Raw genomic sequence first — 24827 nt, forward strand, 5'->3', positions numbered from 1 at the left:
GTCAGGGAAACCATTAAAGAAAGAACAAAAGCCTGAAACGGGGCTGCAGGGAGGAAAGCACAGCCAGCAGTGGTGAGCCACGGGGGGGATAATAAGAACATTTAACCAGATGGAAGACGTGAGGACAGAAAGTTAAAAAGAGTTCCAGTTTCTTCCTATCACAATAAAGGAGTCGAACCTCACACTCCCATTCCCTTCTGTCATCCCTTGCTGTCCTGAAGTCTAAGCTCTCCAAAAGAGAACTCCAGATGGTATCCAAAGTTTCCTAAAAGTAATCACCATCAACAGCAATAACCATACTTCAAATGGGGATCTTTATCTCCTATGATCAGAGGCTACTTTTAAATAAGTCTAGAGTGTTTATAGGAATAAAAATCTTAGAGGACTCTTTTTTTAATGTTTATTTTATTTATTTTGAGAGAGAGTGAGAAAGCAGGGGAGGGGCAGAGGGAGAATCCCAAGCAGGCTCCACACTGTCAGGGTAGAGTCCAACTCGGGGCTCGAACTCACTAACCATGAGATCATGACCTGAGCCGAAATCGAGAATTGGACGCTTAAACAACTGAGCCACCCAAGGCGTCCCTAAAAATCTTTGAGGACTCTTAGTAAAGAGGGTAAAACATCAGTTATGGGCCTTAAAAAAATTTTGTGCTAGTTCCTTGAATAAGACTTGTTTGTATGAACTTTAAAATATTCTTTAGACTCCCCAAGGAATTTGGCAATAGATTTCCTGTGATAGCTCTCTCCAGCCAGTGAGGAAGGCGAGAGGGAGGAGGCAAAGCAGAAACAATCTCAAAACACCTATGGGCCATTCATATTCCCTTCCCACCAACAAAATTCCTGACTTTTACCTAATCCCCAAGATGTGACTTTTATCAGTTAGACTCACATGTATGTTTACACCATTATTAAGGGAGCTTTAGCAATATTTAAAAAGAGAGACAATAATAATCCAAGAAGCATGTGTATATATATAATATATATACTACATACATTTATAATAAATTAAGTTGAACACGGTGACATGCTAGGAAAGGTCTCAAAGCATGTTGTCTCCAATTATATCAAATAAGAGACATGAAGGAATATACAAAACAGCACTACAGAGATGCTATCACTCACATCTAGAATATGAGAAAGGCTACAGAAAAAAAAACAAAAACAAACCAATGTCTTCAACCAGCATATGGCAAGGGGAAAAAAGGAACAAGACAGAGAGGGAACTGTTCTAGATTGAAAGAGACTCAGGAGAGTTTCTGAACATTGACAATAACACAGATGATATTATAAGTACTGCTGTTTTTTTCAGGTGTGCTGATGATATAGTTACATTTAAAAAAAATCCCTATCTCTTCTGGGGCACCTGGGTGGCTCAATTGGTTAAGCTTCTGACTCTTGATTTCGGCTCAGGTCCTGATCTCAGGATTTGTGAGTTCAAATCCCTCATCAGGCTCTGCTCGGACAGTGAGGAGCCTGCTTGGGATTCTCTCTGCTCCTCCCTGCCCTTGCCCTCTCAAAATAAACTTAAAAAAAAATCTTAATCTCTTAGAGTTATATTTTAAGAGTTACATATTTTAGAGTTATATATTTATTTATGAATGAAATAGTACAGTGTTTAAAATTTGGTTTATAACAATCCATATTTTGGGGGAAGAAGTAAGGTTTGCACATGAAACAAAGATTAGCATCACATATGAAAGATACATGAGATTTCACTGTATTATTCTGTTAACTTTTGGGTATGTTTAAAGTTTCTCATAATACAATAGTTAAAAAGTGAGATGTATACATTTTGCAAATCAATATGAATAAAAATACATGAACATATACTGACTTAAAAATTATAGTGGCTCACTTACAAAACGTGATAGGGTCAAATCGGTGGCTCCTAGCTTATTTTTTTTTAAGTATGAAATGTTAACCCTCTATCATAGTGAATTAAGCTCCTAAAACCTGAGTCTTTTAAGTATGTGGGAGAAATCTGAAAGAAAAAATGCACTGTTCAGATTGCAAGTGTCAGGCCATTTGTTATATTCGGAATGCTTGCACGATAATGCTAGGTGCGGTAACTAAATTTCACCACTATGTGTGCCCAAAGAAAAACCATCTCTTCAGACAGTTAAAATGTAAAAGTATTCACAAAAACTGCCAACCTTGCTATATAATGAGGAATGTGAACCTCAAAAAACTTAAATACTCACACTTTATAGATCTATGCTAAGAGAGACTGACATGCTTTGTAGATTCTTAAATTAGGTGACTTCCTCTTTGAAAGTGAGAGTGTTAAAGGAAACTATAGACCCATATTTTTAGGGTTCTTTATAGAATCCTAAAGCAGTTTCCGGTCAACATGAAGATTCCTGAAATTTTCCCAAATAAATCCAATGTTTCCAGATGTTTCTTACTTCTGATCATGGGAATAATTCATCCCTGGGTTGAGGTGACTCTGACTATAGACCTTGGAAGAATCCTCCTATTATGTGATCACTACAGTGAAGATGAAACCAGAGAGGTAGGGGGGAGTCACAAAATACCCAAACCGGAGGTCATGACTGTGTGTACACCCTCCTTCAGGTCCACTTCCTGAAGCAGAGGGGTACTCCAGTATCCAATTTCCAACAAGAACAATATTGACCCTAGGATCACAAGGGAATAAAGATGCTCTCTCTTGGCCCTGAAACCACCCCTAGGGACTTGAATTGGAAGCTGAGAGTCTATGGGACCAAACTCTGATCTTTCCACCACCCTGTCCCCCCATTCCAGTGTCTGATCAAAATACACTCTCTTAAGAGTCATTTTGTAATCTTCCAAAGTAACACTCGCCAAAACCCAAAACACTACATTTCCCATTCTCTTACCCAAAACTTACGAACTGGGAATAGTCGGAGCATGTAGGCTCAGGAGAGATGGAACACAAGGGGACCACATCTTCCATAGTTGTGTTTTTCCCTTCAACTCAAAAATTGAGCCGATGGATTTTAAAAATACCATAAAGTAATGATACCATGCCTTCATTACTTAATGGCTGATTACAGGGAATGGGTATTATAAGACATTTCATTTTCCCCTCTCCTGATGCCTACCTTTGGACCATACGTTGCTCAAAAGGATAAGAGAAAGGACTTGAACCAGCAGAGATCTATAATCAACTAACTAAATTAAATTTAATCAATGCAGTTGTTTATAGCTCTGGCCAAAAGACCCAATAAAGGAAATGGTTTCCTTAGGGTGTTATTCTTATTGTAATGGCCAAAATAGTAGAAAGAACACTGGACAGACTGCCAGGAACATGAGTCAGGAGACCCGTCCTAGTCCTGGTTCTGCCAAAATCACCAACAGAAGTTAAAGCGGGAGCAAGTCACTCCTGTCTTCACCTTGTGTTAGCTGAGGTTTCCCACATTTAAAATGGTAAGGGTGAACTGGGTGTTCTTTCTGCTCCAACTTTCTGGAGCAACAGATAGATACTGGTTAAATAACACAGGAGTGCCAGTTATACAATGCAGGACATGGAAATGACCAAAGGACAGAAACATGTTTTAGTGATAAGGTAGCAGCTACCTAATTGGGAAAAGCTTGCACCGGTGCCGTTGCCCATGACATTCCAAGGGCGTGGTAAATTGTTTCAGCATAACAGAGTGGGACAAAGGCCTGGTCAGAGTTACATTAATGCAATATAATACGGGTATTTGATTCAGCGTGATGTATAAGAAATATGTGTTCTGCATTCCCATGGCTTGCAATTTCCTTAATAAATCTTAAGCTGTTTTCGAAAACCTACTTCTGCAATGACGTAAGCAGTGTGGCAGCCAGACATCACTTCCCAGTCTCCTCTGAGTATCTCTTGGCTATGAAGCACTATTCACACTGGGTCTGAACTGGCCAAAAGAATGCAGGAGCAGGCTTTCCTCTGCTTTTTTACCTGCCCTTGTTTTAGCAGTCCACTGGTCAAGAAACACACCTAGGAAAAATCTTGTAACCTTTAGCTTTTTGCCATTCCATATGTTAATTCCACAAGCATACTACCATCTGGAGAAGTCACACACAATGTGTAAACCAAATATTCTAAGCTGATCAACACTAATTTCTGCTGAACTCCAGATTTAGCAGCAAGTCTCAGAAAAGGCTGACCCTGCTTGAGGTAACGATATTAAATATTGGCATGCACAAACTTTTCCTTCCCCTTCATTTGCAAAGTAAGAAAAAAGCAGCAGTTTGTGTAATAAATCAACTTTCACACTCTAAAGAAAAAAAAATAGCTCTTGTAAAAACCTCTCCAAAACGTTTCCATGTAACTTTGCTTGCTATTCTAGGTCTTACTTATCTGTTTCTTTGTACAGCAAGCTTCTCCAAACACTGGCTTTCCCACCAACACCTCAATAAAATGATTTTTAAACCTGGGTTTCTATTATTGACCACTAGCTGCTATAGATAAAATCTTGCCTTTAAAGCACATAAAGCACAAAGCTTCTTTTCAACATGTAAGAAACATCCCTAAATATCACGAAAACAACTGAAATTAACCCCTAGAGGATTCAAATCCTGTGTGACAAAGACAAGTTCTTGCCTAACTGTTTATCTTGAAGGGATGTGACACCCTGAGCTACCATTTTTGGTCTTACTCATTTTCAAAAGACAAGAGTCACATTACTCAGATGCCAATAAATATTTCCAGCCAACAGTTATTTAAAAAACAAAACAAAGCCAATGCCTGTCTTCTCTCCCATCATCTGAAACAAAAGTAACAACAATAACTACAAGGAAGGTGATCATGGGAAGGCTGCCCCCTTCTTTATTGTAGTACCTGCAGGGCGCAGACCCCTTAAAAAAGTCACCACTTTCAAATCATTTCTAAATATACTACCACATACTTGGCTTTGAGGTGCACCCATTGGCTAGTCATCAAGATGATAAGAACTTACCTCAGCACAGTTCAGAGTTCTGACCTCTCCCAAGAAAGGCATACTAAAACAGTCTCCTCTAATGCCAGAACCTCCCAGACTTGGATTGATTATAAACTACCCTGGCAGCAACACTTAGCACACAGACCTAGAATTCCTAATCACAGGCTTAATGGCTACTCATAGAAATGTAAATGTGCGAGTACATGTTTGTAATTGATCGGGCAATATGGGCACAGATTTTTTGATCTTTCAAAACTCATGGAGGTAACCCCTTTCTATAAACAGAGCCATTCACAAACGCCACGCTTTTTTAAACTCTCCCAGAAAATTAACAATAGCTTTACACTATTGTCATATTCTTCCCCATCAGGGAAACGGATGGAATGGTAGAGACTGGGGTATAAGAAAGTAACAGTGGCATAGGAGTTAGATGTGACTTGCAGGTCCCGCACTATCCAGTCAAGTGAGTGCATTGGAAGCAAAGGAGTCAGATAAGAGGATTTCCTTTTATTCTCAGGATTATTTTGTCTTACTCACCCAAAGGATAGCTAAACTTGAATGGTCTTCAGATTCCTAACCCAAGTTCTTTGCAATCCTACTTATTGTAGACAGCCATTCATCAGCTTATGAATTGCCCCCACAACTGCTCATTTCCTTATATGCCAGGTGGCTTTCCAAACCTCATACTCAGGAGGCCTCTCTCATTTCCCTCCTATCCATTCATGTACTCTACTCTTAAGCCATGAGGCAGGGAGGGATGGAAAATCTCAAATGTTTCTATTTTGTACCTGGATTCAAAAGCAGCATCTGCTAGCCTTGTGGAACCATCTGTTGCCCACTCTGCTATGGGAAGGGTAGTGTAGGCATCAGACGTAGAGTGTCACAGATCACACAATGGAATTATCTCCTTCTTAGGGCTGACACACCCAGGCATATGCTCCACAGTCACCATGGCTAATGTTACTCTTCCCCAAAGGGTTTATTTATTTCCTCATGAAGAATGGTACCTCTAAATGCTCACAAAGGGTCAGGTCCAGTAATAAAAAAAAAAAATTACAGTTGCTTGAACATCAATTGCCAAACTCCCTAATTCTGGGTTGTACCCAGGACTAAGTCTGCCACAAACTCATGTGCGATCTTATGAGTCACTAATCTCCAGGCATCTCCGTTTTCACATCTATAAAATAAGAAGGTGGAACTTGGTGATCTCTGAGGCTCCCCTGTAGTCTAATACTCCCAAATTCTGTGATTTTTAAGTGAACAAAGTTGTCGATGAACACAAGTTCTTTCACATCTTTGGTATAGTAAGACTCTTAATGCCAACGGCAAAAGAATCTGGTGCTGACAAAAAGGCTTCTATGACATGGTCTCTTGTGTTTAACAAGAACACAGTTGGTTTCTTGAGGATCGAAGTTAGATTAAGATCCCTAATCTTATTAACAGATGCCCACGAGGTAATACTCTGGTATTTTAGTGTATTATTCTGGAGCAGTATTCTAGATTTTGGGGGCTAGAGAATTCTTTGTGCCTGTTCTGTGCATTGTAGGATATTACATAGCAGCTGAGGCCTCTACCCACCATAGATGTCAGCCCAGTTGGCAGGGGGTGGGCTATTCTCTACCTCCAGACGGACAACCAAAAATGTCTCCATACGTTAGCCAATATCCCTTGGGGAGCAAAAGCTACCCCCACTTCCAATTGAGAACCACTGCTATACTGCATATCAGGGCTTTAAAATAATGCACATCACTTAGAAGTATTTTTGTTGTTGTTGTTAGTTTCAAATGGGTGACATTTACACTATTACAAGACCTAACAGGTTTATAAAGCACATGTATTCCACTTGGAAGAAGTACAAAGCACAGCCTTTACAAATCGTTCATAGCACGCTTCCCTGCTAAGGGTTGAGAATTAGCACACAAAGTCATAACCTCAGCTGCTCTTTAAAAGTATCCCAAAGGAATCACGTTTTTCACAGTAACTTCCCTAGTACACTCTAGAATCAATCCTTGCTTAGAGACTTCACGATAGGGCTTTGACGAGAATAAGGAAAACCAATGGTTGGTTTAAGCACTTTGGCTGTTTCTTCCTTCTCTTGTGCAAAGCCAATAAATAAAAAATGTTTCCGCAAAGGATGCTTATGAGTTCTGGCTTTGGTCTATATCCTTTAAGATAGGGCTTAGCAAACTCTTAGCTCAATGCCCCAAGTATCTTTTTCCTTCACCACTTTAAACAGGCATCCAAGAGACACCCCCTCCCTACAGTCCTTCAGTCCTCAGCCCAAAGGAACAGCAGTTGCCAGCTGCATGAAACAGACTGAAGGCTGCAAACTGAAATGATTACTACTCTTAACCAAACATCTCATTTTCCCATTGGTGAGAAAGGCTGAGATTTGCAAACCTCTGGGTCTCAGGAGGTGAAGGCTACAGCAGTCAACTAAGAGCAAAAACTCAGCTCTCCTTGGTTTTAAAGGAAATGCCAGTTGTACACGTTTTGAGAACTTTACAGAGTTTCTAAAGTACATATAATGTTTACATTTCCACATTAAAAATGTAAGGTGAAAAAAAAAAAAAAAACGCTTTTAAAGAACTAAGTCCAGGATATGAAAAGGGAATCTTGAATAGACACAACTGTTACTTTTCAAAGAACTCAGCTCTTTAATCAAACAAATATTTACATAATTGACGGCAACGGTACCAGGGATATAGCCATTCTGTTAAAATACTGGGCAACTCTAAAGGTTTATTTATCCCAAATCCAACTACTCTGTTGCTATCCTACCAGGAAGCAAGAATTCAAGTGCTCTCAGGGCAAAAGTTTAACCCTCTGAAACTGAACTTCATTTAGATCGCTCCCAGCTGAATTCAGACAAAGTCAGAATCTCAGGGACGTATGTCAAACACCTAAATTAGACCGAACGAGGAAGCTCGAAGTTACACTCCAGTACTTGAAAAGAAGTGTCTGCAACTTACACATTTATAGAATGAAGGGAAATATGGCTGACAAATACTTCTCCTAAAAGGAATCCACATTCGTACGCTGCTGCTTCTAGTTCCACTCCCAGCCGCGCTTGGCAGTGATGAGCTGTGCATTCTAGAACTCGTGAGAGCTACTTCAGAGCTGCCGGAGGAAGACTTCCAGGGATGAGGGCAGGGCCTGCCCAGAGTATTTCCAGCCCCAGGCCAGTCTACCAATTTAAAAGGCTGCGGGCACAGTTCCCTCTTCCACATAAGAAAGGTAGATGGGCAGGCTCTGGAAGCAGGTTGGACTTCCGAAGCTCTTTCAAACAGAACACCTCCACCCTGGAAGGGACAGCCTGTCAGCCTTTTAATTGCCTGGCGGTGGCGGGAGTTAGCCAGCTCCTGGACACTTTAATTTAAAGTGATGACTGCTGGAGCTAAGTTATTGAATGCACCAGCAAACATTTCAGCCGCGCCTCCGCCCTGCCCGACGCGGGTGAAACAGGGGTTCAGGACATTCCCCAATGCTTCCTCCAGCCGCTGTCTCCAGGGCTGCGGAGACCGCCAGACCACAAACTTTTGGAGATCGGAATCTGAGGTTCTGCACGGTTCAAACTTGCGAGCCCCACTTTTGAAACAGTGGAATCAGAAGCGCAGCCAGATATTTGGGGGCGGAGGGGGGTCTTTTTCTGAATCCCGCGCCCCACACCATCCTGCAGCAGACCTTCTCTTTCCTCCGCCCATCGCGACAAAGCAGCTCTCCACCGAAGATCCCCGTACCTCTCCCCTTGGTCATTCCAGAGTTCTGGGCAAAAGTTGCCTCCGGTGCCCCCCCAAACCCCGCCCGTTCCCTGCAACCACTCTGTGAGAGTCTCCCCTACACCGACACTCTCCTGCAGGGTCCAGCCATCCACCGGGGTCCAGGGCCCCCCAAACTGGGGTTCCGCTAACCCCAGGCTTTTGTCCCTACAGCCTGCAAGAGAAGCAAAGCAACTCCGCGTCCCCGGCTCCCACTCACCGTCTCATCTTTCCTCGAGCCGCGGCTCTCCACCGGCCCCGCCGCCCTCTCGCCTGGCCCCGGCCCCCGCCCCCGCCCTCCCTCCGGCCCCGGCCCCCCAGGCCGGGCCCCGCCGCAGCTCCAGCCGCCGCCGTCCGGCCACTCCGGGCTAGCGGTGCGCAGTCAGCGCGCCCCTCCTCGGCCCCGGCGGCCACTGCCTCCTCTCCGCCCCCAGCCCTCCGCCGCGCAACCGGCGGCGACCAACTCGGCGCGGGGGAGGCAGCGCCCCCCAGGGGCGCGGCCCGGACACCGGGAGCCGGCGCCGCCCCCTCCTGCCCGCCGGCCACCGCCCCCCCCCTCCTCACCTGGCGCTGCGGCGCGACGGGGTCCCGGCGGCTAGGGCGGGAAGGCGCGCTCGGTGAGCCACGCCACGCCGTGCGCTCCCCCTCGGGCCGCGGTGGTGGGCTCCGCGCGCCGCGCTCCCGGGCCCCGGCCCCTTTGCAGCCACCACGGCGGGCACCCTGGGACTCGAGGCGGTAAGGAGGTGAGCCGCCCAGCTCGCGGGCGGTGTGCAGTGGGGCTTTTCACGGCTGCTGGAGGAGCCTGGCTGCTCGCCCCGGCTCCCGGCGCCAGTTCTCAAAGCCGCCTCTAGTGCCTTTACAGTCCCGCGCTAGAGACGTTTGTGGCAGGCTTTTTCCTTTCTTTCTTTTCTTTTCTTTTCTTTCTTTTTTTTTTACGAGCTGGAAGAAGGGCGGGAGGGTACACGTCCTCGGGTGATGATTTCCTCGCCCAACGTGAAGTTTCAACTGGGAAACTCCAGGTGACCACACCTCACCTGCTCCCGACAGTTCGCCCGCAGGCAGGTACCTGATGCGTCAGAAGAGCAGCTTTGCGAGCTCCTTGGGAAATGGCCTCAGCTAAGGGCTGATGATTGGAACTAATTCTGATTTCCTTTCGGTAATTTCTTTTGAAAGTTTCTGTTTTCCAACTTTTTTTTTTTTCTCTCAGTTGCTACAACCAATGAGAACAATGCTGGTGGTGAATGGCCTCCATCGAGTGCCTCGGATGAAGGCACCGAAATGGACCCAGGGCAATCCGCGGTCCATCTGGGCACGCGGTAATGTGAGCCTCTACCAAGTCGGGAGCCCTTCTCTGGGGTTACAAAGATAAAGGCCGCCGGCCCTCGAGGAAGCCGCAGAAGCAAGGAAGAGAGCACCATGAAATGCAAGCTATTTAACTTATGCTCTGTATGGTTTGGGGGAAGTTGTTTTAGCTCCTAGTAACAGTTTCTTGGTCTACAGTGTAGTAATAATGATACTGATGCTGGAAGTCGGCTAATAAGGTTTTGCATAATGTAGGCAAAGTACCTGACACCATGAGTGGCCCTAGTAGTCACCCAACAAATGGCTTATTTAATGCACTTTTCGTTTGTGCAAGAAAAAGCCTGATTTCTAATGTCAGGGAGAGACTCATCTATGAACTGCTTGGTGTTTTATAGAACTACCCCACCCCCACCCGGTCCTAGCTCTTTGCCCCACAGAAACATACAGAGGCCAATCCAAAGGTTAAGTGCTCCTGCAGTTCTCTCTTCTCCTACCTCATTAATTTTCTCCCTTTATTGGATCATCTCCATCAACATAAAATCATGCTACTTCTCCCATCTTAAAAACAAAAAACTCTTGAATCCCCTTCCCCCACCAGCCACTTGCCCCTCTTCTACTCTGCTATAGCAAAATGCCTTTAAAGAATTTTAACAATGGCACGTGGGCGGTTCAATGGCTCAGCATCTGACCTCCACTCAGGTTTCATGGTTCATGAGTTCAAGCCCCACATCAGGCTTTGCACTGATAGCCTGCTTGGGATTCTTTCCCCCTCTCTCTGCCCCTACCCTGCTTGCACTCTCTCAAAATAAACAAATAAACTTCAAAAACAAAACAAAGAATTGTTAACAAAAGCCATCTCCATGTGCTGTCCTCCCATTTATTCCAGTCAGGCTTTTGCTTTGACCACGTCCCTCAACTTCTTCTTACCGAGATCAAACTCTCAAATCAAAAGGTGTTTCAGTCTTTACCTCACTTGGACAGTCAGCAGCAATTAACAGTTGATCACTTTCTCCTCCTGGAAACGGTTTCGACTTCCACACCACCGTGTTTTCATGGCTTTGTTCCTAACCTTTGACCGTCCCTTCTTTTCTCCCAGCCGCTGAGCTGTGGAGTGCCCAGGGTTCAGACTTTGGATCTCTTGTCTATCCACACTCTCTCCCATGGTGATCTCATCCTGTTTCAGGGCACTAAATACCACCTACGTGGTAACGACTCCCAAATCTCACCTCCAGCCGGGCGTTCTCCCCTGAACTGCAGGCTTCAGGCAGTTGCTCACTTGGATGCCTATAGGGCTTCTCCCACTGAACATTTCCAACGCTGACATCCTGAGAGTCCTCCCTCTGTCCCCCACCCAACCTGTCCAAACTAAGTCTCACTCCTATCAGGCCTAAAACCTTGGTATCATCTTTGATTTTCTATTTCTCTTGCATTTCCAATCCAATCCGTCAGGAAATCCTTTTAGCTCTACTTCAAAAGAAGTCCAAGAATTCAACTGCTTAGCACCACCACTGTTCTTACCACCCAGGTCTAACCTACCATCATGTCTTCACTTTGATTGCCCTAACCCTGTTTCTACTTTTGCCCCTCTCTGGCCTCTTCTCAACACAGCAGCCAGAGCAATCCCTTTCAACAGGAAGCTCATATCCCTCTTCTGCTCAAAACCCTGTGATGAACCCCATCTCAATCAGAACAAAAACGAAAGTCCATACAATAGCCCAGAAGGACAATACATGATCTGCCTTTCTCTAGCCTCAGCTCCTACTTCTCTCACTTCACTTACTTAGCTCCTGCCACAGCGGCCTCCTCGGTATTCCTGGACTAGATCCCTGGACAGGTATGCTTCCATCTCAGGGCTTTTATGCTAACTGGCCTCTCTGTCTGGACTTGTCCTCTCCCAGCTGTTTTGCTCCCTCACTTCCTTCAAGACCCTGATCAATTGTCACCGTGTTCCTCAGGCCTACCCTCACTATTTAAAATTAAAAATGCATTCTTCATACAGTAAGCTTTCTTTAGTGTTTTATTGACAGAACTTTTACCTTCTATAATATTATAAAATGTCCTTTAACAGTTGTATTTGTTATCTAACTCTCCTCACTAGAATAGGAGTTCTGGGCAGGCAGGGATTTTTGTCTATTCTCTCCAGTGATAGATCCCCGATGCCCCTAGAATGATGGCTGGCATTTAGTGTGCATGGTAGCTTTGGGCCAGAGCACATGGTTGCAAATATTTCCTTGCCCAGAATGATGCCAGTTGACCAGATAGACATTTTCGAGATGGTTGTGCTCCCCCAAAGGGTCTGAGGAGTATGTTTACCAACACATACATGAGAGGGGCTCAAAGAGTATTTATTCACTGTGACTTTTTAAAGTGACTAAAGCCAGTGGTACTTCTCACTCCTGCTTGCGTTCGTGTGGTTTTCAGTAGCTTTCATTATTCCACGGGTGCCTGAGATGAAGCGGTCCCCCCAAAGGTGCAAAGCTTAAACTAAATGTGAAATGCAGACCCCAAGCATCTTAAAATGTGGAGAAGACACTCAAAATGTAACACCAGCTATTATGTAATAATTCTTATTATCAGAATTTCTTTTAATTATGATATTTTTAAAAATAGAAAAAAAAATGAGCTCTTTCCTTCTACTTTTTCCATTTCCTGGGTTTTTTACGATGAAGTGCCCTATGTAATCCCAGACCAGAGCCACACCTCACTCTATCTGCCCTTCTCTATTGTCCAGTAGGATTTGGTGTTGTAAACAATCGAACTTCCTTCCCTGTCCCCTTCTCTAGGATCTGGAGTGGTTGCAATACCTGATTTTACTTTGCTGTTTCCTCCCCTGAAGTAGGAAGCGGAGAAATGTTGCACAAAGTGATATTGTAAATTACTTATGAGTTATTGCATTTGGAATTAATTTTGCTATTGTGCCCTCTCATCAGCAAACACCAGTTGGACCTGATTAACTCATGTCCTGAACCTGAACATCTCTTCCTCTCTCTGCAGTGATAGCCTAACACATCTTTGTAGCTAGTAACTTGGGCCATTCTCAACCCCAGTCCAACTTGTGGAACAGCTACTTGTACTGATGTTCTCTTTGATATTAATCCTATATAAAGAATCAAGTTGTTTTTTTTTTATTTTTTTACGTTTATTTTTACTTTTGAGAGAGCGAGAGAGACAGAGCATGAGTGGGGGAGAGGCAGAGAGAGAAGGAGATAGAATCCAAAGCAGGCTCCAGGCTCTGAACTGTCAACACAGAGCACTTACACGGGACTCCAACCCCCAAGCTGCAAGATCATGACCTGAGCCGAAGTCAGAAGCTTAAACGACTGAACCACCTAGGTGCCCCAAGCCTGTATAAAGAATCGAGAATTTTTTATTTGCAGAGTGCAATGGAAAGATCACTGGTCGTGGAGTCAGACAGCCCTCGGTTTAAACCCTGACTCAGCCCCATTTGAATGTGTTACTTACTTTCATTGAGAAACAAGCTTCTTTTCTGAAAAATGAGACTGATAATACCTGACTCGTATTTTAATGAATGAATGTGATAAGGCACCATGCTTTCCACAGGAGATAGGTAGCACCCAGGGAACACACAAAAGTATAGTGTTTTTTTTTTTCCTTTTTTTAAAAATAAAAATGGGGGCGCCTGGGTGGCGCAGTCGGTTGAGCGTCCGACTTCAGCCAGGTCACGATCTCGCGCTCCGTGAGTTCGAGCCCCGCGTCGGGCTCTGGGCTGATGGCTCAGAGCCTGGAGCCTGTTTCCGATTCTGTGTCTCCCTCTCTCTCTGCCCCTCCCCCGTTCATGCTCTGCCTCTCTCTGTCCCAAAAAAATAAATAAAAACGTTGAAAAAAAAAATTTAAAAAAAAAATGGTATATGTTTAAGGCAACATGATGATTTCATGGACATACAAATAGTAAAAGGTTTACTAAGTCTAACATATCTTCTCACATAGTTACCTTATTTGTGTGGGTGGTAAGGACACCTGAAATCTACCCTCTTATCAATTTTCCAGTATTCAATACAATATTATTAACTATAGTCATCATGTACATTAGATCTCTAGACCTATTTATACTTTTAACTTCAACTCTATACTCTTTGACCAGCATCTCCCCACTTTCCCCACCCATTTTCCCCATCTCTCTGCCCCCACTTATCACCTTTCTGCTCTCTGCTTCTATGTAATCGACGCTTAGATTCCACATATAAGTGAGATCATGCAGTTCTTTGCTTTCCATGTCTAGCATACTTAAAGTCCTCACCGAAAGAGTCGTTTCCAACCACACTTGTCTTCTCTTGTGGAGCTGTTGTCAGTGACATCAACCATTTTGTTTGGATTATCCTATGTTGAGTTCCACGTCATAAACTCATTTTAGAATTTAGTACTAAAATAAAGTTTCTCTTTCTTAAAAAAATCGATGTTCCTTCATTTCTTAGAAAAGGTATTTTGTCTACTTTCACAGTGGATTTGCCATTGTTGTTAAGGAGAACTGTGTAAACCCATGTTTCCCTTTGTATCCTGGTTGCCAGGAAGCTCAAAGTCATTAAATGATTGTACTATGGAAATAAAGATTTTGCTTCCTACCATTTTTTTTAAACATCTTTGATGTGTTTTTTATTTCAACAACCTTATTGGATATTTGGATTTTACTCTGTGTTCTCAAATGTATATTTAAACATATGAAGTATACAAAATACCTTAGCTCTTCAAATTAACACCATAATATTAACCAAAGTTAAAGTGGACATTTTCCCCCCATACAGCTTTATGTTCGAACTATTAAGATTGTTTCTCTAATTATGAGAATAATCTAAATACATTTGAAACATCTGATTAATTTCTGCATTAAATGTTATCTTTCTCCCCTGCCCCCAACCTTTTCTGTGAGTTTGTATTGGAATCAGGTAGGAAAAGGACGCTTTGTGTGTGTGTGTGTGTGTGTGTGTGTGTGTGTGTGTGTGTGTGTGTGTGTGCAAACTTTAATCAACCTATCCCAGCAGTGTTTATCAGGCCCATTTTTCTTTTCTAATCACTTGAAGAGCCTGAATTGATTTACTTTTCCAGTATAGCAGACTTAAAACAAGGAGTTTTCTTTGTAGCTTATCTGCTCATCACAGAAAAAAGCAATACTCCGTGAGCACCACTCCTCAATACCACAGGAAACTCAGCTTCTCTGTCTCTCCTCTTCATTTTTTCTTTCATCTGACTTTCATCTCTCTCCAGTTATCCCATTCCTTGATTTCAAACTCCCTAATGCTATGCTATGCTATAATACAATTCTATGGAGCCACGTTGGACAGGGATAAGTGTTTGAATTGATGTGTCAGATATATACAGACCTCACTGTTCTAGAGACTTCTGACAACTCAAAGCAGGAGCCAGGATTCAGAACATGAGGAATGCTAAACACAAAGGCAAATTTATTAAGCATCTACTCTGTTCCACACAATGTGCCCAGAGGAGTGGAAGATGGAGACAAAATAAGACATCTGTTATGTGTCTCTATATAAGGAGTTTACTGCCTAGCATATAACTGTAATGTGGTAATGTACTATAAAACATACTGTAAAAAAGTAAAGCAGATAAGTTCAGAGAAGGGGATATCTCTGCCCAATGAATCTATCAAGAAAGCTACTTGTATGTAACCTTCCTATGGAAAAAAGGGACCTTTTAGATAGAAGAGAGAGCATTAAGAATGCAAGGAGACGGTAAAGCCAAGGCTGATTAGGGAAGTGGTGAGTAACACTGGCTGCCTGAGCCCATGGGACATGGATGGAGGCATGAGAGATAAGACGGGGGAGTTGGGGCCAGATTTGGGGAGGGGAAGAATAGGTCTTTGAATTTTAGATTTCATGTCGAATGCCGTTTTAATTAGGTCATTTCCTTGCTCTAAACTTGCACTGGCTCCTTCTCACCGGACAAATACAGGAAGAGCCGGCGGCTGTGTAGGAAGTAGAAACTGATTATATGGGGCTAGGATGAAAGAGAGAGATGAGCTCCAGCCACGGGGTTTAAAGACTCCAATAAAGCAATAGGATTCTGTTTCCTAATATGTTAAACAAAGCTGTCAATCCAAGTCAAGGCTGCTCAGTTGACTAATCATTAAGGGCCCACTTAAAACACTGACTCCCTCTGCCCACTCCTAACTGCCATTCTTTTTTTCACGTTATGATGATCCCATAGTTACAGATCTTAAGATTCTCATAGAAAATAAGCACGAAACAGGTACCTGTTAGCTTTTGGGCCAAGTGTTAGACTGGAAATTCCAATGAACTGGTTGTGTCACCAGGGGCTTGGGGCCACTTACTTTTTATAATGTTTCACATTATGGGGATAATTGCATTGTTTCTCTTGGGGGAGTTGTTAAGACAGCTAATAAAAACATTTATGTATAGAACCCAGCTCTGATTAGAGATTTAGTGTCAGTATTCAGTAAGTTATAAATGGTTGTTTGAAGCTCTTATTTCTGAGATACAGACGGTGATGGTTATAGCTAGCACAGTTCTTTTAGACTCATTTGAGTTTCTGGCTATTGTCAAGAACCAAGTTTTTATGAGTTACAATTATGCCAAAAGAAGATGATCGAAATTTATTTACTGTTTCTCAAACAGGAACAAAAAGAAACTCTATTTAAAAGGTCCTTCTCTTATTGTTCATTTCAAGAGGCTGATTCTTGACGTACTGGTATTGTATTTATAAGACTGACATAGGAAACTCCAGTATGTAAACATGGGTGGATGAATGTACTACACCTTTAATATTAATATTAAAGTTAGCTCTGTAAAAGGCTTATCAACCCAACAAAGTACAAGAGAAAAGTTACATACATTGAGATGAATTTGCTAGTCAAGAAGGCAAATATGGATACATTTAAAGGGGGGCATTTTTCTCCTCCTATCCCCTGCTCTCCTCTTCAACAAAAGCCCAGATAAAGTCTGAGGATCTCCAACAGCAGGAGTGCTGGTGGGGAGAAATCACCTAAGCGCTCTCGATTCCTCTCGTCTGTTAACATCAATAGGCAATGTAATTAAGACAAGCCCTAATGTGGTTTATTGTTTTCCTATTGCACACGCTAGTTTTGTCTCTCATCCCATCTGGCTCCTGAAGTTCATCAAAGTGACTATCCAGGTGGAAAATTCCTTACACAGTCAATTTTGAAGGAGCCATATGGATGGAGAGCAACATTACCGCTAATAAATAACTCACTGATAATTAGTTCTCAAAAGGAAGTTTCATCTCTCATGGGCTATTAGCATTTCATGTTAAATTCTCTAGGACTTCGTAAATAGTTGAATGCTTTGCTCTTGCTGGAAATATCAACTCCTTGTTTTCCATTCTAACTGTCACAATCCTTAGAACAAGGAAGAGGAGGGTTGAGGGGTGCACAGGAAGGAAGGTGGTCATCACATACTGTACAGGGAGTCCCTTGGGCACAGCAGACCCAGCATGCCCAAATCATCCTGTCCTTATTCCGTGTGCATCCCTCAACCCTCCTTCTTTGTTAGAGTCTATAATTAAATAAAAGTCACCCCCTTAATTCAGTTATCCAATCCTGCCAGTCTGGAAAACTTTTTCAGTCTCTCGTGTTCACCAACCCCTATTACCAATCCATTGCCAAACCATACCATTTTTACCTCTTAAATATCTTAAATAGTACTCTTTTCTCCATCCCCTTTGCCTTCATTGATCACCTGGTATTCTTAACTTCACTCCCAGAGAAGGCCAGGAGCAAGCCCAGGTCCCAGGGGAGATACAGTTTCATTGGACTTGGAGCTAGAGGGACAATGGGTGTGTGGCTGGCAAGCCTCGCCCAAGGCAATGGAAGATGGAAGAGTCTAAAGGGACAGCTAAGATCCACATTTTGGGGAGAGAGTCAGGAAGTATCAAATCTAAGACCCTGTGTGTTTGAGTGGGAGAAGGGATGGGGTTAAATGGCAGTTGCTGAGTGATTACTCTGCGTTTGAAGTTGGAACTTATGGGCAGGAATGTGATGGTCTAGTGGAACAGGAGTAGACAGACATCGGAACTGTAAGCTTCTAAACCAAGGCTCTTGTCTCAATAGCACTAACTAAAATTCATAATTATTTAATTTTCCTTTTCTTTTCTCATCTCCCCACTAAAATCTAAGCTTTGAAGTCAAGGACCCTCTATGTGTGTCACCATCATATGCCCAGTGCCTCCCACAGTACTTCAGGCATGATCAACACTGTCAAATATTTGATGAGGGGTCCCTGGGTGGCTCAGTCAGTTGAGCTCCCGACTTCAGCTCAGGTTATGCTCCATAGTTTTGGTTTGGGAGTTGGAGTGCCACATCTGGCTTGCTGCTGTCAGTCCGCTTCAGATCCTCTATCCCCCGTTTACGCCCACTCTCAAAAATAAACATTTTTTAAAAAAGCAAAAAATGAAATATTTGTTGAATAACTATATGAATTGGTCTTGAATACTGAAAATCTAATCTTATCACTTCAATGCTTAAGAATTCTTCAGTGACTCCATCAAGCATTTAGGGTAAAATAAACCCAGAAGCTTCAGCTTAGCTTTAAACAAATAAACAAAAAATAAGCCATTTGGTTAGTTCAGGTTATTTTCCCACCTAGTAGCTTAACATTTCCTCCCTCTTCTCCCTGCAGGAAGGGGCAGTTTTGATCATAATACACTACTTGTGGCTTTTCGCATGTGTCATATTCATTCACTTCTTTCTTAATAAGCAGGGATAGTTCAGGAAACACGCTCTCCAAAAAGCTTTTCCCAACTTTATCTCTGGCCTTGGTAAAGTAAGAAGGCAGTGATGGTTAATTTTGTGCCAACTTAGCTAAGCTATGGTGCCCAGTTGTTTGGTCAAGTGCCATTCTAATGTTGCTATGAAAATTTTTTTCGTTAGATATGATTAACGTTAAAAAAATTTTTTTTTTAAGTAGGCTTCATGTCCAGCATGGAGCCCAACACGAAGCTTGAACACAGAAGTCTGAGATTAAGACCCGAGCTGTGATGGAGAATTGGGTGCTTAACCAACTGAGCCACCCAGGCTCCCACAGATATGATTAACATTTAAGTCGGTAGACTTTGAATAAAGCAAATTGCCCTCCCTAACATGATCAGGCCTCATCCAACAGTGGAGAACTTAAAGGGAAAGACTGAGGTTTTCCAAAGAAGAAGGAAATCTCCTGAAGACTGCAACACAGAAACGCTGCCTGAATTTCCAGCTCATGACCAGCCCTCAGACTGGTCATGCTCCACAGCCCTCAGACTGGTAGGCTCCACAACCACAGGAGACAATTGTGTAATATCAATCAATCCATCAATCAGTCTCTCTCTCTCTTTCTCTCAGCTCAGCTCAGCACCTATCCCCCCTTATACAGAGATTGTGTTTCTCTGGAGAACCTATACTAATACAGGAGCTTTCTATTTTAACTCCTCCTAAGTCTAGAACTTAGCAGATGAATAAATGAAAAGTTAAGTCTAGCATGAAATCACCCCCCTCCCCCCCCAGTAGAAGAGGACTTTGCAGTGCAGAGATAATCAGCTCGTGTCAGGGAAATACTAGTGAGTTAACCTGGTCTCCAGCACATCCCTGAACAGCCCCTCCCTTGCCCCCTGGTGACTTGATCATCTGAGGCATAATAAAAAATAATGAGGAAAATATACATTTTATGAGTCCACTCATTCTGTTTTTGAATGCAGGGAAACATGGAAACATGTTACAAAGATTTCAACACAAGCAATATCAGTGCTGGAGGGTAGAACAGCGGGGTGGGGCCTCAGCCCTCCTGGAAGGAGGCGCAAAATCAACTGCTCTTCAAGAGAGCCTAGAAATCGGGTGCCTTTCTCTGTGGTGCCATTTCACCCTTTTTTGTTTGGGCTTTGATTTTTGAATGACTGATGAGTCACTGAAAAAGACGTCTCCACACCAGCCGCTTTGGACTGCTTGTCTTCAACCTCTGGTCTAAACAAACCTCAACATGTCTTCAGTGAGGTAAGCGAGCACATGATCAAAGCTCTAGGCAAGGATGGCCAGCCTCCGGCTATTTTTTCTGGTGCTTGCTGGACTTCTGCATTTACACTAAAAAACGCCAGATCATTCCCAGTAGGTATGACAGAGAATAGGTACTGGTAAATATTTACTGAAAATCTCTGAGAATAAAGTGCACACCAAGACTTCTTACCGATTCGCACGTCACCAGTTCCCTCTTGCTTGGGCTCCTCTCTCTGGGTATAATCCTCCTCCATCAGGATCTTCTTCTAACTCTCAAAGGAGAAACTGAGAAAAGAAAAGTACCATGACTGGGAAGCCAAGGTGACCTTGGAGAACTGAAGGTCAACAGAGCTAACACTCAGGGAACACTAACTGCTGTTGAATTTGAAAAACAGACATCTTGGATCATCCTATAATCCCACTGCTGACTATCCTTTACAAATTTCAACACCATCGCCACTAACCACTACCAACAAAAGTACATTTTTGGTAGAATTGTTACATATTAAAAAACAAAAACAAATACAAAAAAAAAACAAAAAAAAAAACAAAAAACAGATGCCAGCAAACAAGTAAGGGTCAATACTTGGACAGAAGAACCAGTTTCTCAACATTGTTGTTTCGACCTGGGGTTTGATGTTACTTTATATTATATTTTTCATCCCATGCTCTGTCAGTCATCCTGTTAGGTCCTTTGTCTTTATTATTTCTTTTACTTTTTATAAAATCTCATATTATAGAAAAGGAAGCCAGTATCTTTGTTCTTAAGAGCTTTCCAAAGAGCTCCTGACTAAGTCAGGCCTTTCTCAGCTCTCGTATGTGTCTAGATTTCTCTGCAGACTCAGGGATGCCCCAGGAGATGATGTGGTCCCACGGCCATATGAGGGATCTCATCTGTTGTGCATCTACTATGCCAAATATTCCTCATCTAATTTTCGCAATGATTCTAAGACTAAGTATTACCATTCCCATTTTACAGATGAGAGACCTAAGGCTCAGGAAGAAGAAGAGAGTTATCAAAATCACATAACCAGTAATGCATGCTACCTTTTAAGGTAACAATCCTCATCTGCCATTCAGATGCCAAAAAAAGTATCAAGTTTTGTTTAAATTGTTCTTAATCTATTAAGGAGGATGGATTTTAATGGTGGTAGAACTAGAAGCAGAAAGACAGTTAGAGGTCTATACAATATTTCCAGGGAGACATGTTAAGAAAATAAAGTAGAGCATTTGTTTAAGATAATAAGTTTCAAACTGTGATATATTTGTAGATACAGAAATAGGCATAGGCACAAGGACAGAGATAGAGATAGATAACTCATCAGCCCAAGATAACTCAAGATAATTTACTGGTACTGGCAAGTGGGTAAGGGGAGAGTCTGGTGTGATTTGGTAGCTGATAGATAATGTGCCATTATCCAAGAATGGAAATACAGGAAGTGGAACAGATGGAAAGCAAGGAAGGGAATTCAATTTTGGATATGTTGATTTGGAATATGTCAGCAGAGCATCCAAATAAAGTGTGAGGTAGAGATCATGGTTGGAGTTGGAAATTGGAAGGGTCAGGTCATGAGAGGTTTTGCTTTTTCTCAAAACAGGAGGGAGCAAGCTAAGCTGGTTCAGAAGCTGAGGGAAGATAGAGAGGGAAATGGTGAAGATCTAGAAGAGAAGAATTAAGTGATGGATCGGGGTCATAGGAGAAAGGGTGAGAATTGGGTCAAGAGCCCAGTTGGAGGTTTGGCCTTGGCTAGAAGTGCTCCTCCTTTCAAAAGACTACATAGGGGAAAGGTGATGAGGATAGATGCCTACATGGATCAATGACTGTGTGTCAGGAAGCAGTAAGAGTAGTGGATTTTTACAGGCTGAGTGCCTCATGGTTGTCAGTGAAGGACAAGGTCAACTCTCCCATTGAAAGTCCACCAGCTTTGGGGTGCCTGGGTGGCTCAGTTGGTTGAGCGTCCGACTTTGGCTCAGGTCATGATCCCGCAGTTCGTGAGTTCGAGCCCCGCGTGGGGTTCTGTGCTGACAACTCAGAGCCTGGAGCCTGGTTCTGATTCTGTGTCTCCCTCTCTCTGCCCCTCCCCTGCTCAAGGTCTGTCTCTCTCTGTCTCTCAATAATAAACTTTGAAAAATAATTTTGTTAAAAACTTAAAAAAAAAGAAAGTCCACCAGCTTGAACATTTTGTAGGAGATAAATGCAGAAATATAGTCTTCCATAAGTTGTATTAAAAAGAAGCTTGAAAAGCATTTGTGGCACAAGTAATACCATCAAGAAAGGGAAAAGACAACCCACAGAATGGGAGAAAATATTTGCAAATCATACATCTGATAAGGGACCTGTATCTGGAATATGAAATGACTCTTAAAATTCAAAATGGTCACAGGATTTGAATATATACAAATGCCAATAAGCAGGTGAAAAGATGCTGAACATCATTAATCCTCAGGGAAAATCACATTAATACCACAATGTGATATCGCTTCATACCCCCTGGGGAGTCTATGATGAGAGACAGATAACAAGTTGTGGAGAGGATACTTGTAAGGGCTTGGGGGAATGGAAATTGCCACTTTGGAAAACAATGTGGTGATTCCTCAAACGGTTAACCATAGACTTACCACAAGATCCAGGGTTCCACTCATAGGTATATACCCAAAAGAAATGAAAACGTACATTCACATATAACTTGAATACTAATGTTCATATCTTCATTTTTCCTAAGAGCCAAAAAGCAGAAACAACCCTTATGTCCTTCAATGGGTGAATGGATAAAGAAAATGTGGTATATCTGTGTAATGGGATATTATTTGGCAGCAAAAAGGAAAGGATGCTCCAATGTAGACAACCCTTGAAAATATTATGCTAAGTGAGAAAAGCAAGTCACATCACATCTTATATGATTCTATTTATATAAAGTGTCCTGAAGAAACAAGTCTATAAAGACAAAAAGTAGATTGGCAGTTGCCTAGAGCTGGGTGTGGGGGAGAGGTGGAGGAGCGATAGGATATGACCGCTAATGGGTATGGGGTTTCCTTCTGGGGTTGATGGAGATGTTCTAAAATTGGGTTGTGGAAAATTCTGCAGATACATTAAAAACCATTGGTATCTGTACTTCAAATGGATGTATACTCTGGTATGGGAATTACATCTCAGTAAGTTGTTTTCAAAAATGAAGGTTGGGGTGCCTGGGTGGCTCAGTCGGTTAAGCAGCTGACTTCGGTTCAGGTCATGATCTCGCGGTTCGTGGGTTCGAGCCCCGCATCGGGCTCTGTGCTGACAGCTCAGAGCCTGGAGCCTGTTTCAGATTCTGTGTCTCCCTCTCTCTGACCCTCCCCCATTCATGCTCTGTCTCTCTCTGTGTCAAAAATAAATAAATGTTAAAAAAAATTTTTTTAAAAAAATGAAGCTTGAGGTCTAAGGAAAAGACTATGGACAGAGGCATGGATGAAAGAACACTGTTGAAGACCAGATAATAATGATAATAATAGCCATTATGTTTGAGGATTCACAAGCTGGGCACTGTGGTAAGTGTTTTACCTACATTATCTCCTTTAATCTTTGCCACAAACACATGTATATTAGGTACTTTTTCCTTGTTGTGCAGACAATAAATTTCAGAAAATGTAAGGAACTTGTTCAAGGTTAATAACAAGAAAGAGACAGAGACAAGATATATAGACCTGTGTCTGTGTCCACCTGGAGCCTATTTCTTTTTTTTTTTTTTTTTTTTTTTTTTGTCATATGAAATTTCTTGTCATATTGGTTTCCACACAACACCCAGTGCTCATCCCAACAGGAGGAGCCTGTTTCTTAAATACCTGCACTACGCTACTTCCCACAAATTTTGCTCTCCCAGTTAGCTTCAACTTTCTGGGTTTAGCGCAAATGCCAATGTCTTTAGGTCAGCCTCTTTTCGCTGGCCCAGCCACGACATTTTATGGGAGCATTCTACCAATCTTAGAGTAGTTCAGAGTGTCTTCGTTTCTGCCATCCCAAGTAAGGGTTGTAAAATAAATGCAACACTAATAAAGAGTTACAGAATACATACCTCAATAAATTAGCACTCTCTTTACCTCCTTCACACCCAGGGGCCTTAGAAGCAGGACTGCTACCTCGTACAGAGCGATTTCTTGCTGTTCAGGACACTGGTTAAGAGATAAAGTAGCCAAGAGCTCCACCCAGAGAGAATGTGTCTCTTCATTCTCCTCTACCCAGAGAAATTGTGAATGAGAAGAAAAGAACAGAGGCTAATCTTAACTCTTAGAGAAGCAATGCTCCTACCAAGTTGCTTCTCAAGATGGTTCTCTCAGGTTTTGAGGTCTTTTATTTTTTTTTTTTTTTTTAATTTTTTTTTTCAACGTTTATTTATTTTTGGGACAGAGAGAGACAGAGCATGAACGGGGGAGGGGCAGAGAGAGAGGGAGACACAGAATCGGAAACAGGCTCCAGGCTCCGAGCCATCAGCCCAGAGCCCGACGCGGGGCTCGAACTCACGGACCGCGAGATCGTGACCTGGCTGAAGTTGGACGCTTAACCGACTGCGCCACCCAGGCGCCCCATCAGGTTTTGAGGTCTTGATGCTACCTTTCAGGTTTCCTCACCTATTTAACTGCACATATACCTACAATGGCCTTTGCAGTGGAGTAGGGGTTCAAGAAATTTTATCTTCTTTTTCCATTCCTTTCACTGTCTTCCCTCTTGTCCCCACTTGGCACTCATCAAGTGCTTATTACTCACATACAGACCTCCAGAGCAGAAAGGGGGAACTGTAAAAGCAGAGACAAAATACAAACCTGGCTCACTGAAACTGGTCTGCTTAATCTCCTCTGTGCTCAGTAATCCTAGCAAAATTCTGGGGACCATTTAAACTGAGACACTAAGTACCTCCTGAGGAA

The 24827-nt window shown here is 42.7% G+C and overlaps 2 protein-coding genes across 7 annotated transcripts in view; one reads left to right on the top strand and one right to left on the bottom strand.

Moving 5' to 3' along the window:
• Positions 1–24827, bottom strand: part of PHLDB2 (pleckstrin homology like domain family B member 2) — a 228078-nt gene that overhangs the window by 101932 nt on the left and 101319 nt on the right. For 2 of the 6 annotated variants that reach the window (XM_086675463.1, XM_086675464.1), the window contains one exon: positions 20122–20216. The exons of 1 other annotated variant lie outside the window; for it this stretch is intronic. In XM_086675463.1, the coding sequence (XP_086531589.1) occupies positions 20122–20185 (64 nt within the window). In that variant the 5' untranslated portion in view covers positions 20186–20216. Of the gene's footprint in view, positions 1–7873; positions 8202–8879; positions 9043–9223; positions 9754–20121; positions 20217–24827 lie in introns of those variants that run through there. 3 more of the 6 variants (XM_086675471.1, XM_086675470.1, XM_086675468.1) reach the window with 3 other exon arrangements.
• LOC147577463 (uncharacterized) lies at positions 8286–12302 on the top strand. Its single transcript, XM_086675695.1, has 3 exons — positions 8286–8637; positions 8731–9394; positions 9867–12302. The coding sequence occupies exons 1-3, from the start codon at positions 8286–8288 to the stop codon at positions 9880–9882; spliced, it is 1032 nt and encodes a 343-aa protein (XP_086531821.1). The 3' UTR covers positions 9883–12302.

This window comes from Puma concolor, chromosome C2 (genome assembly GCF_028749965.1).
Source record: "Puma concolor isolate L17-30 chromosome C2, mPumCon1.1.hap2, whole genome shotgun sequence".
NCBI lineage: Eukaryota > Metazoa > Chordata > Mammalia > Carnivora > Felidae > Puma > Puma concolor.

Coding starts and splice junctions, on each gene's coding strand:
- LOC147577463 (XM_086675695.1), top strand. CDS start 8,286: ATGACTGCTGGAGCTAAGTTATTGAATGCACCAGCAAACATTTCAGCC. Junction 8,638..8,730: donor GCTCTCCACCGAAGATCCCC/GTACCTCTCCCC, acceptor CCACTCTGTGAG/AGTCTCCCCTACACCGACAC.